The sequence below is a fragment of the Branchiostoma floridae genome, chromosome 1 (assembly GCF_000003815.2).
Source record: "Branchiostoma floridae strain S238N-H82 chromosome 1, Bfl_VNyyK, whole genome shotgun sequence".
NCBI lineage: Eukaryota > Metazoa > Chordata > Leptocardii > Amphioxiformes > Branchiostomatidae > Branchiostoma > Branchiostoma floridae.
Window position 1 is genome coordinate 19,098,297 of NC_049979.1, and position 13,712 is coordinate 19,112,008.

Consider the following 13,712-nt stretch of genomic DNA (forward strand, 5'->3'; position numbering starts at 1 on the left):
ACATTGCCGCGCCTATCGCGGGGAGGAGTCTTCAAGCTCCGGATAGCGGAGTTTGCGTTACACAGAGACGTTCGTTGATCAATCTCCAAGCAGATGTTAAGGAGGAAGACGATGTCAGAGAATCCAGTCCCGACTAGAAAACGTTACGATCCTTCACCCCAACATCTGGTCGAAGATTACTCATTTGCATGGGTTTCTAAGCTTATGTGTGAAGTACATATATATTTCCAAGGAAACAGTTTTCTGGTGTAGACATGGACAGTTAGACATTTTACAAGCATTTTGAACAAATTGTTGCTGAATTCGAGATGCCACACACAAACCAAATAAGGACAAACCCTCCAGAATAGCCCTTTACAACATCCCTTATACAACATCCCTAAAGGCATTGCGATGGAAGAACCTGAAAAATAGCAGCACGTATCGAACCGGAAGACAGCTACTCGACAGAGACGCAATGCTTCCGTTAGTAAAGACAGCCCTCTTCCTTTTTCTCCTTTGGCGCAGATGGAAGGGAAAAACTCTGATGTAATTATCTTTGTCCTTCCGCTGGAAAAGGACAGTTGAGACGTAGGTTGTATGACAAGTTCTGGGACGGCTGCCCAAGTCTTCAACCGTAAAATTACCATATTAGGAAAAGCTGAGAGAAGGCCCAATGAAATTGATCGTGATTGGTTGTGATTGAAATCGTTGCGACGTAACGAAATGAGAAGTAATTAGATTACAGCTTCGTACTCATTTACCCATTATACGGCTTTTGGCTCTTTTTCAACTTTTTAATGTGGTTTTCTGAAGAAAAAAAGGAGAAAGACACAATTACAACAACCACTTAAAATTGTTTGGATTTGGTATTTGATAACAAAGATTGCATCAAAAGCTTAGTCACTATCAGACTCCCGCCTGGCCGAATAGTAATAGGGGAATTTGGCCAAGTTAGGAATAAAAGTCTAGTTGGAGTTATAATTGGCCTAGGATTGAACTGTTCGGCCGGTCCATTCGCAAAGCAATAAAAGTACTTGGCACCTATTAGAAACTCATTAGCAGACTTCAAAGACGGCACCGGGAAATAGCAGACGTGTTGGCTGGATAGACTGCAAAAGACTGACTGAAAACCCATTGTAACTTATTTGGCCAAATTCTTCTTTTTTTTTATCCAGCTGACACATCTGCCTGGAGACTATCAAAAGCTCAGTCACATCGAAAATGTTTATCTAATTGCAATCGTGAATAGCCTGGGTACCATTCGGGCAGTAGTTCGAATTCGCTTCTATGTTCACTAGTGCTGGAATAGCAGAGATGCGACTGTATATAGTATATATCAAACGTCGGAGCGAACTACTATCCGGATGGTACCCAGGCTAAATCGTGAATGGTTCGATGTCAAATCTGTGCAGCAATTGCACGGTGGCGTAGACTAACGCTCCCAATAGACCATTTAATCTTCAAGCAGATAGGGGAGGGCTCTTTGCGTGACTTAAACCGACAATTTTGTTTAGGTGGCGGATACGTACAGGAAGTCAAGAACGCAACAGTATCTTACAAAGAAAGACGTAGCGCTGGAGAAATAAAAAAATGTTATTTAGGACATTACAGGCTCGATAATGATATGTCGCTTTTATTTTCTTTTTTTTACCTCTGTATCTGTATCTGTATCTATATAGCCGGTATAACCGCCCTTCGGCGTAACACACCAGCTTCGTAGGCACGCGGCGCAGCAGCAGCTGGTTATATTACACTGAACGATCCGTCACACCTAACTTTTGCACATCTATCTGCAAGCGTTCCTTAAAACTATCTAGAGAAGATGCCCCTACTGTGCTTGGTGATAACAAGTTCCACTCTACGATAGTTCTGGGAAAATACGAGTTTTTGAACACATCAATCCTAGGTTGGTAACTCTTGTATTTTAAGTCATGGCTGTTTCTTGTTCGTTTTTGAGCTGGTATTAGATACTTATCAGTCGGTACGTCCACCAGTTTATTGGTCATTTTGTACATCATGCAAAGTCTGGACATTTTCCTTCTGTCAACATGTCGCATGTCAACAAAGCTGAATGGATTTAGATACACAACAAGGAAAGCCGCCAGAATCTTATCATTTCCAGTTTTATCACAGCCTACCAACACCCAAAATAGGAAACATTCTATCCAGCCCCTTTTGACTTATATTTTTCAGCAACAGACACACAGACAAAGAAAATATCGATTTTCGTAGTGCCAAATGGCGTCAGCGTCCTTGGCAGTTAAGAGTGTAGACTGAGAGGGTATCAGTCACAATAAAACATTTGTCAAAGTCTCAACTATGTTGCTTTTAAAAACAAGGCAAATAAAAGAATACCTAATTACAACGTACGAACGAAGAAAATCGGTATTCATACAAATAGATTATTTTATTATTTCAAGATTGTACGAATATCAATTGTGTCAAACTAGCCAATTGCAGTGACATGTTCAGTTTGGTCCCGTGACGTTGAGTGGTAATCATTTCACGAAAAGTTATGTCTGAACAATACCACAAAAACGGTCGATTATAATCTATAACTGGGGCATAACCAACCATATGTTTGCACATTGGCAGAAAAATGTTGCACCATATAAGGCTTTTCATGTGTTTGGTCTAAAATAAACATTGCGTATCATTTGCTGCCGTCGCTGTTTGAATGTGGTGTAGCTATTGGCTAATATTTTTCTCCCAATGGAACAATAACATTTGGCATCGCCTAGCAACTCGCGTCAATTTCAACCTCGGTTCAGTGATAATGAACTGCTTTAGTGCCATAGAAGGTATCACGTAGCAGTTGGACTTCAATGTTTGGGAGAACACAATCACGTGTAGCATTCACCACATCGGCCACGTCTTCAATCGAAGTGGACGGTTCTTGAGAAAAGGAAATTCCTCTAACTGAACCGTGGTATTTCAAGAAACTTGAAAAGGGACGATGTTTTGTTAAGATGCAGCCGTGTTGTTCAGAACAGTTTAGGAAAACAGCGAGAGAAGAAAGATGTCGGCGCGCACGGCTTCTGCCCCGTCAACTACGTACGACAGCAGTCTGGAACAGGTGACCATGGTCAGCGCCGCACCCATGAAGAAGGTAATGTTTTATAATAAAGTCTTGGTCACTTTCGTCGCACGACCGCCGTAATGGACGGAAAGGAAACTAAAAACTGAACACATGATAAGATAAGTATAGTTGTGCAGAATTCAGCTAGCAGGCAATGTTGCGGAAAAAGCTGTCTTAGTTCTTTATCGGTAGTGCCGCCACAATACAGTTTAAGATTGTACGATACATTCACTGACTGCAATGACTGCCCTAAAATCTCCATTCTGCTTGGAGATTAGTCCTAAGCTGTCAGCCTATCGTATGACTAACATGACTGGGATCTTCAACTGTAATTATGTGGCAGCCAACTTGAAATATGTGGCAGGCAGACTTGCAGAACATGTGACGGAGAAAGTTTCATTTTTTCTGTACGGTGTGGCAGACTCCATTTCTTTCATTTATACAAACACTTGTCCCCGTGTTTGGTGTGTTTTGTGTAAGGCTTGTCCGCAATGTTTCGTAAACTGGATTAGTCTTTGTTAGATCAAACACTCTGGTCGCCAACGGAGAAGATTTGCTGATCTTTAAAAGGTGTCCTTTGTGACTGTTTCACTGTTTACACTAAATGATGTTTGTAAAACTATCTGAGTTTTTCGGCCTCTTAGTTACAGATCTGTGGAAATTCATTGAGATGACTCTTGAAGTCCATTTTTCCAGACTGGGCATGTGCACGTGCACTGGGATGTGTTCAACGAATCTTGCGTTGAACCGCCTCCTAAAATGTACAAGAAAAAAAATCAACACAGTTTGGCCTTAAAACGTTTAGTGATATCTGTGATTACATCGAATTCACTTGGAATGGAGTTAACTCGTAGTACATATTAACTCAAATAGCATCATTTGGATCCTGCAAAAACTTTCAATACATCAAATTAAAAAAAGAAAGTTTCTAAATGTTAAAAAGATAAAACAAAGAGAAATTTTCAGATATTTCTTGAAGCCTCTTTGTTGCTGTCTTGTAAAAGGCAAATTCATGGCGTACTTCATATGTTGAAATGTGAAGTTCAGAACGCGCATTTGTGCAGCGTCAACAAACAAGTTATCATATATCCGCCAGTGAAAGGGCTTTTTGGCTTTACTTTCTACCATACTGTAAGCGAAAACAATTCTGGTTGGGTCTTATGTTACTAAGCTCCTTGTTTATTCTGTTTAGAACGTTTTGGGGCACTGTTTTGAGCATAAAAACAGCTTGGTGATTCTTGGTAGAAACTGTGTAGCCTTGGTACTATTCTATTCAGATGACCAGAGCTCCCATACTCACTCTCTCACAAGCTTAAGATTTTCTGCAAGCATGGTAGCCCCGATAAACTAAATAGGACTCAGGGTATAAACTGTGTGGTAGTTCAAACAGTTATACACTAGACATGGATTGGTGTTGAAAACATGGATTGGTGTTTGATTGGAAATTTTATACACTTTGACTACCTGAAAAGACGGGAAAATGACACAATGCTTCGCATATGCAGAAAAGTGCCCCAGGGCCCGTTGGATGTTACAAGCTTGTAATATATGGTTTGAAATACGCTACCTTTTCAAGAAAGCTGCTAGAGGGCCAAGGGTCTAGCACATAAAGTTTAACAAAGTATGGAACTACATTCATAACTTGAGTTTATACTCTGTGTACAAACAAAAGTAGCCTCTACCAGACTCCACATATAGGTCGCTGGAAAAATACTTGGAACAGGCAAATAGCAGATGAGTTTGCTGGCCTGAGAGTACAGTGTCATCTGTCTTTTTGGCCAATTCCCAGTTTTTTCAGCGACCTTTGGAGTCTGGTAGAGTGCGTGGAAACATATAACTCGACGTGGGAGGTGCAAAAAGTAACAAGTTGTCAACCTTGTATTTGCCACGACTGTGTAAAACTAACACTTGAACGGCCTATGACGTTTTAACGTTGTGTACATATAGATATAGTGAGACAGTGCGGGCGATTCCATTTCTTTCCGTCCCCAATTCTGTTTCAGTTTTTCGTGGTAGTTTGATTTTTACGTTTACCCCAAAATACACCTGTCCCAAACCACCTGCCTCTCTATACCTGTCACTCAACATTCTTTCTGTCCTGTCGGACGACATCAAACCTTTAAATATCTCTAAGCTATCCACCCCCTTCTGCCAGTCGTTCAACAAGACCTGCCAGGTTGGGACACCCGCATACATACATACATGTATGCAAATGTACTGCCTATTGTGTTACCACCGTTGCCACGGACGCCCTGACCTGACAAAGAAACCCTATTCGCTAGCCGCGCGGAAGTGAGCCACGAGTTGGTTTTCATGTAAGGGTGAACACTACAGAGGGAGGGGTACAAACATGTCTGCTACCGGGTCCCATCCTTCCCGGGCCCCGACCAGGGAACGGTCCGGGTCGGTCATGACGAAAGACACCATCGCTACAGACATCGATTCTGGAAAGGTAAGCCGATTAGAACAACCAATCAAGCAGGTGTGTCGAAACGGTAGACTGAGCAATCATCGTGTTGTTGTGGTATAACGTAGCACCCACTAATTCTACCTTTATCCCCCCCCCCCCTTCTCACAGAGAAAGAAGAGCGAGAACATGATGTGGGAAGGGCCCAGGTCTGGCCGAGAATGGTGGCGTTCTTGGTTAAAGGTACGTGAGTGAACTATAATACACGGTTGTTTATTTCAAGGGACAGGCAGATTTGTGTAGAGTATATGTTGACCTCGAGTATTTACCATTTGACATTTGGGTACAGTAGGGTGGATATCAGACGCCCTATAGGCAACAACTCACAGTTTACCGGGACTATAACCATCAGTTTTATACCGATGATAAAACAAGGGAAACATTAAACAATGTTTGTGTGTGTAAGGCGTTTTCTTCTTAAGTCATTTCACGGCTTATTGAGCTATATGTCAATCCTCTCCAGATTAAGTTGTTTACTTTACTTCTTAACTGAACCCCTCGACACACTACGACGGACCAGCAAATACCTTTCTGAAGACGTTTAACACCCTGGTTTACTCAACTTAAGTGGGAACCTCGACACATTCGTATTTCTATATATCACCTGTGCATTTGCTTCTCATTTTAACCACGAGTATTCACATAATAACCGTCTCGTAGTATGAGTTCTTGTCGGAGTCAACAATACCATTAATTATATGTTGGCCTCGTTGCTATGTGGCCAGATTTTGAGGTCAAGAAGTGAAAAGCTAAGAGACGGCTTTTATTTCGCACTGACTCGTTAGGAATCTTCGATATGAGGAAAGACAGGTAGAAATCAAAGAAGTCAGCCGAAAATGATCTAAGATTTCTGCTGAGTATGTACCACGTTCTCGCCTATGTTACTATCACGAGAGTCAATATTAGCCGTCTAAATGTGTTTGATCTCTTTTTGTGTCCGTTTCTATACCAAATAGTAGCTAGGACCGAATTCAAGTGATATGGCCATCAAAGGTTTTCTGACTGTTTTTTGATTGTATGTCCCAGGTAAAATTGCAAATAACCTAAATGCATACGCTGTATGTATTTTTTGGTCGATGAAGATCAGACATGTATTTTGGGTCTTTGGGCTCTCTAACTGCAAATAGTCTCTAAAACGAAGTTTTCCAAATGTTTCCAACTATAACAACTTGTTATAAACACATGTCACATTTCAAGTGTTTATCTAAGGTGAAAAACAACCCGCATTTTTACTTGTTCAGCTAGTCAGGACCAAAACAAATCCGCGATTCGTAAACAAATCTTTATTTTTCGACTCGCTGGTGTAATATTGCAGTGAATATGCAATTCATCTTATCATGTAAAGAAATGATCAAATTTTCATCCCATGATACTAGATAGCTATAATAAAGATTTGAAAAAACTAAAAACTTGAATTTTTCCCTACGACAGGAGACCCCGGTGCCTGGGACGTACGAAACCCGCGACTTTCTCGAAGACCAGGAGCTGAACCCGGTGCCCATCACCTACAACTTCAAGAACGAGGGGCGGAAAAAAGACGCTGACGTGCTAAGACGAGGAGACACCCTCCTTCCCGGTGCCTACAATCTTAAAGACTTTCTGTACCCCATGCAGAAGTCTCTGTACACCTACTCCTTCAAGAACTCTAACAGAGACAACAACAGGGTTCTCATAGGGGTCAGGGATAAGGTAAGGACAAACTCTGATGATGTTCAGTTCAACAACAACTAACTTTTCATTAAATCTCAGAGCCGACATAAGTGCCCTGGGCACCTTACACTAATTGGTACGTTTTATATGCAGAAAACTATAGCAGAGAAAAGTTATATTCAGATATAGATGAAGGTAGAAGTTGTTGTAATATACTTAGAAAACTTAAAGTTAAAAATTGTGGGATAATTTCTGTTGTACATTCACAGGACCACAGAGTTGCTCCATGGGAGTATGAGACGAGATTCCCTCCTGTCCAGAAGTCTGGGTCAAAGTAAGGATTCCAACATTTCTTTTCACATATTTTCAATATCAAAACATCGACGGGGTGGCGGTTTTCTTGATAACACCCTGCCCTACATATCATAAAGTTGCACATAGCTGCAAACCCATGTTTAGTAGTTCGTCTAGATTCAGAACTCATACGAATGATTAGACGACTTCTAGTATTCGTGACCATGTTCTTTCAATTCACAATTTATTAAACTGTCGAATGCTTTTTGTTCATCACAGAAACATTTGTTTTTATATTTGCAGGCACTCGATGTTCAGGTCCAGTAGCCAGAGGGTCCCTAAGTATTTCGTCCCGGTACGTACACATAAATTTTGTTGTTATTCAGGTACAATGGTGAAGGGAGAATAAAATACACATTTCATGCAGAATGTTACAACTTGGCCTTTTCTACAGCTTTAGAAAACGCATGGACATGTCTCTTAAGAGATACCTAAATATTTATGGACAGTAGTAAACGTTGTAAGCTAAACTTAAAAATACATTAAAGGTAGAACGTCTTTAAAACATCGGACAGGGCTGCAAAGAAAGGGTCACAGTAGAATAAATGTGATTGGATTTCGTTAAGTTCATCTTTTAAGCTTAATTTCATTGATGTTTACAAAACACATGAAAAGATTAAAGCACACGAGGCATTTTGTAACCCTAACCGCCGGTGAAAAACAACTCCCGTAGTTGAGCTGCAAGCAGGCGTCGTCCCTGGATACCGGGGTAGGCAGGAGGCAAAAACAGGTCCACATATGAATGGGGGACAAAGCGTCGAGCTGTAGCGGAGTATCCATTTCGGACTGCTCTTTGTCCTGAAGGGTTTTTAATCTATACCCTCCCTCCAAGCGTACAAAGAAAAGAGAGTAACAATGTTCTATATAGGTCAGGAAAGGGCTCTCTCCGTCTTTACTATTCATTCTGCCCTTTCTGTTGTGGGTGTGGACAAGTTAATCAGGATTGGCCCATTTCAAGTGTCGAGTGGGGCACAGGCTTCAATTTTCTTGCTAAAAAAAAAGTCGTTTCGATGAACAAATGGCGGTGGTTGAGTGAAGACGTCTTTTCTTACGAAAATGTCAATCAACTGTCCATTGTCGCAGTTTGCCTTCAGGCATGAACTTACAAAACTATACTACGTTCTATATCATTATTCAAGTAAAAAGTCTTTCAGACCCCCTTGAAAGTTGACATAGTACAATCCAGTTAAAGTTACTGTTTAGTAATAGTTAAGTAGGCGAAACGATGAAGAAAGTATAACTACAAATGTTTAGGTGAGAGGCTTTTATTTCAAATGCTCCTTGTTTAAGATTATTATTTCCCTCCTCCTAACAGAAGGACGGCCCGGGCCCAGGGGAGTACGAGTACCGCCCGCCCTCCACAGCCAAGACGGTCACGTCAAGTTTCCGGTCCAGGACACCGAGATTCCCTACCTCACATACCGTACGTTCACGGCACACGTTTAACGTGAAGACATGAAAATAAACTTTAAGAAAGAAATAGAATATGGATAGCAGCGAAGAGTAGACGTACACCACTGCACGGTTGATGTCTTAACTCTTAAGAATATTACAGATGTCTTAAATCTTATGACATCAGAGCAAATCAGGGCGCATGAACGGTTTATTAGAAAAGGGTACAGAACATGAGGATGTCATCTAGAAGAAGGCAGCATGTTTATAAATGCGTTACAATGTTTTCCTGATTAAACCCCAAGAGCGTTTAGACGCGTACAACAGAGATGTTGCTGACCGGAAGAATACCATGCTTATTATTTTTTTCCATAAGAAAATGGCATCGTTATTGACGACATTATTTTGTACATTTATCTTAACAGAAGGTACCTGGACCTGGATCGTACGAGTCGACCTACCAGTACCCGAAACAGCCCGGAACTGTGGCGAAGATGGGACGGCATCACGGACTCTTCTTCAACAATAGTTTTGACGTCGTGGTCTAAATATTCCGGCAGCTAAAGTGATATATTACTTACCATACGGTACGGTATAGCAAGCAGGTTGAAAAAAAGGAAAGCTATTCTTTTTCAATCTCCTTGTGTATAGCAAAGACTTCACAAGCAGTGCCGGAATGACTCTCAGTATACATAACGTACTATAGTAACTTGTACGAATTGAATCTCCTTGCTACAGCCAAGCCTTGGGACATTTTGTACTACATATAGATACTATAAGAAAACATCGACTTAACAACTCGAATGTCATTATACCATAATCTAAGCTAAGTATTGGTTTGTTGTAAGGAATAGATAAAAGGGCCAAACTTGGGTAATACATTGCGACTAGAAGCAAGAGAAATACATGCAATTCTCGTTCTAAATAAGCGGTAACGTTACTGTTGGATATGATACTTCTGGCTTCCAACATTCGTTGATTTGTCCGTAGTTCTAGGAGTTGGAAACTCTTATGTTTATTTGTCGACCTTATTTAAGTCTAGACTTTGAAGTCTTCTAGAAGAGGGCTGTTCCATTGAAGATTTAAGGGAAGGAAAATACAGGAAGTTCTTGGAGTATAAGGAGACTGATAAGAAACGCTGATGTTGGAAAATATTACGGAAAAGAAACGGCCCCTTCCCAATGTCTTGTAATGGGCTGATCTTAAGCCATTTCCAAACCTGCATTTGGCTGCTAAACCAAACTTTTGTACATTGTTATTTTATTTGTGGAAGGAAATAGATGTACTTTTCTTTGCTGTGAATGCTGCTACATTAAGTCTTGATACGATATTTTGTTGTTGCTGTGTGTTATATAGGCACATGTACACACACAAGTCTCAATTATAGTATTATTATGGACCTTATTTTATGATAAGTTCATGTTGAAATGTTTTTTCTAATTGATAACCACAAGTGTTTATGTACATTGATTTGTAATAAAAAATATCCACACAATGAACTGTTGTGTGGTTGTGTTGTATTTCATGATGTATTGTTGTCTTTGCTACGCAAGTTGAGAGGGAACTGTTAAAATCTGTCCAAATAAAAATTATTGTGCACGTTTATGATATCTGCAACTATCAAGGTGAAATTCTTTGAACCTTTCTGTGTCTAAGATGGTGCCCATCTCCATTAGCGTAGCCCATGGGCCACAAAGCCCTTTGTCCAATCACTACAGCAAGAGGCTGGCCCACTGGTAGTGGTGTGTTCAACTACCTGATACTCTTTATCAAACTCAAGTGCTGGATGGTAAAACAAAGAAGATATTACCATGTTTCACGATGGAATGACCTGGTCTGGGTTTGAAGCCATGACCTTGTAAACAAAGAGTAAACACTCTAGTTACTAGTGTCTGATAATATGTAACGTAAAACATTGGTTGTCCAAATTCCTTTTAATTTTCATGGACTTGTCATGAACAAGGAAGAAGTGAGAGAAGTTTGGACTGACAGAAATGACCACAATGGAAATGTTCCTTGTATATCAACATTGCATTTTCCACACAAGCTCTAGATCTGGAATGTGAGGTACATCGTGGTTTATCAACATTTCATCAATTTCTACATTTGGCGACTTTCTATAATTTAATTACGCTCTCGACAAATGGTATGACAGCAACATTAAAATCAAGCATTTCATGAACAACGTGCAACTTTGTACAATCAATATCAATACGCCATTTAACTATTATTAGCAGGACAACAGTGAACAAATACATTCAAGCAAAATCACATTGAGCATGAGTTTGGATCAATTTACATTATAATTGAGGTGATGTACAATTCCTAAAGTCAGTATTCTAGTTCCACATATCATACCTTCCATAGAACTTTGGGATCTCACTAAAAATACTTCACTTTGATTCTATCATCAAATATACCTTCTTCCACCCTGTTTTAATTCCACAATCATTACCTAACATTCAACATGCTAACTGACCATTCTGACAGTACCAGGTTGGTACGTAAGATTTCCTTGGCATGTTAAAGGTTAAGGACCATGTGCTAACATTGTGAGTATCAACTTTTCTGAGACAAGGTATCCTATTTCACGGGATATAGCAGGAATGTTACATTGCATCATGAAGTGCTACAAGCAGGAATCTGTACATCTTGTAGTGCACCATATGTCTGGCTACTATATTGCACTCTATGCAGCTTTTTTTCTACATTTGTACATAAAATTGTCGTATTCTTTACTGCACAATTTTTACAGCGTGGGTCTCTGAAACACAACAAATTGCATTGAAGCTGCCTGAACATCTACATAACAAACAAAAAAGTGATTTTTGCAGGGTTGTAGCCAGCCTGAAATCATTTTCAGTCCCCTTGATTTTGAATGGTAATCCTATCGAGCACCAAAGGCATGGCGTGACGTTGCGCGTCATTTCTCGGGCCAGTCAAGACCATCTGAAACACTATTTCCTGCATTTTGAGGTGCAAATTTTGCTCGTAGACTAAGCTGTTCAATGGCATCTGTTTTGATTAAGAAGAACACATGGGTTTCAGTTTTTTTATATCTTTACATATCAATTTTTGTCTGTCCCAGGGGACGGAATGGGGAAAACTTTTTTCAGTCCCCAGCTGCAAAATTCCTTCAAAGGACTGAAGGTGCTGGCTACAACCCTGGATTTTTGCACCATTCCGCAATTGATAATTGCTACAATCATTATGTAAGAATTGAGAAAGAAGAGAACAGATTTGACACATCTGGTTAAAATGGCCTTGCCACTCTGACAAGAACATTGACATCTGACATTAAAAACAGTCCTGTATGTACAAGGCATTAACATAACAGAATGGCTAAATAAAATGCCCTCAATAAACTACAGCACAGGGAAGCCTTTCCTTTTGTTTTAGCCTACTTTCCTGATTAATACTTTTGACTACCAGGGGTAATTGTCTGGGTATCAGATAACCAAAACATACCATGAAACACAAAATGCCTATTACATGTATGTACATGTACAATGCACATTTCGCTGGTGCTGTCTGTACTAGCCGGGTACCCAAAGACTAAGAAATCTAGGCATGCACACTGCATGTTGTGAGATAAATAAACAGTGCACTGTGTATAATTTCCAAAAACAAAATAATGAAAAGCACTGTCTGACATACATGACTATTTACAAACATAATGTTCTACTAATTTTTGTTAAATGTAAAAAATGGCTGGTCCCAAAGGGACAGAAAATAAGGCTGCCACATGGACAAGTTTATTTTCAGTAGTTGCAATAATGAAATCCAATCTTTCATTACATTCCTAGTCTTTTATCTTCTTACATTTCAACTTCTTCCCTTTTCAAAAGTTGATTGACATTTCGTCTCAAACACACGAGTCATGAAAACAATGATCATATTTACATCCTGAAAGTATCCTAAGTGAATTTTATTGCAACAAAACAAAAATAGACATATTGCTATCTACATGGCTTTCAATGCATAACCACAGCATCACAATTGACAGTTGTATACATACTGCTGATTTCTTCACGTTTGGCACACATAGAGCACCAATAGAAATCATCATCACTATCTCTACATATTGCTTAGGGGTTTACAGTCCTTTTTCATAGAACCAGCTCAGCTATATTTTACACCCATTCTCTTTAATGTTCTACTATACATGTAGTATTGTTCCAAAATTTTCACGTTATGTCAACAGTGAGCGTTTTTGGCCCTGTCATCTTCTGAAGATCTTTTAAAATCTCTCTGAAAATTGTCTAAATCCAAGTGTTCCCCATCCAAAACTCAATGCACTAGCCCTAGGAAGAAGCCCTGTGTGGCTCCAGTGATGTAAGACACATGGCACGAAAACTGATCTTTAAGCAGTGCTTAAACCTAACGTAAAGGACACTTAAATGCACAAGAGTGCATATAAGTATCCTTTACATGTACGTTAGGTTTAAGCGTGCTTAAATATCAGCTTTCGTGCCGTGACAGTCACTGTTGTTTTGACTTCATACAGGATTAATACTGTAAAGCAGCAGGTGAGGAAACAGGTGAACAGTGCAGATATTAAAGGTGAGACAGAGGGGCGCTATGCACAAGGACAGCAGACTGGTGATTATGTACTGGATGAAAGCATTCTATGATGTTGGGAGAGGCATTTCATGGGGCAGACAATATCTAACATAGGTAGTAGAACCAAATAGCTATTTTTCTGATGATGTAATGCAAGCCCAGTGGGCACAGCAGCTGTTTCAGGTAACTGTTGGGATCATAGGAGATGAATGGGTGTATGAGGGG

General features: G+C 40.0%; 1 protein-coding gene across 2 annotated transcripts; it reads left to right on the plus strand.

Annotated features, from left to right (window-relative positions):
• Nucleotides 1-2,803: 2,803 nt before the first annotated feature.
• Nucleotides 2,804-10,428, plus strand: LOC118411295 (protein STPG4-like). 2 transcript variants are annotated; one of them, XM_035813491.1, is made up of 7 exons: nt 2,804-3,091; nt 5,640-5,711; nt 6,960-7,217; nt 7,448-7,512; nt 7,776-7,827; nt 8,848-8,955; nt 9,350-10,428. In XM_035813491.1, exons 1-7 carry the CDS (start codon nt 3,002-3,004, stop codon nt 9,470-9,472), a joined length of 768 nt encoding a protein of 255 aa, XP_035669384.1. In that variant the 5' UTR covers nt 2,804-3,001; the 3' UTR covers nt 9,473-10,428. The 2 variants fall into 2 exon arrangements, with proteins under 2 accessions (XP_035669384.1, XP_035669375.1); XM_035813482.1 differs by lacking the exon at nt 2,804-3,091 and adding an exon at nt 5,296-5,513.
• Nucleotides 10,429-13,712: the final 3,284 nt, after the last annotated feature.

Bases quoted from the DNA above. Each gene is read 5' to 3' on its own strand.
- LOC118411295 (XM_035813482.1), top strand. From the start codon at position 5,412: ATGTCTGCTACCGGGTCCCATCCTTCCCGGGCCCCGACCAGGGAACGG. The intron at 5,712-6,959 runs GTACGTGAGTGA...TCCCTACGACAG, and splicing joins GGTGGCGTTCTTGGTTAAAG to GAGACCCCGGTGCCTGGGAC. The intron at 7,513-7,775 runs GTAAGGATTCCA...TTATATTTGCAG, and splicing joins GTCCAGAAGTCTGGGTCAAA to GCACTCGATGTTCAGGTCCA.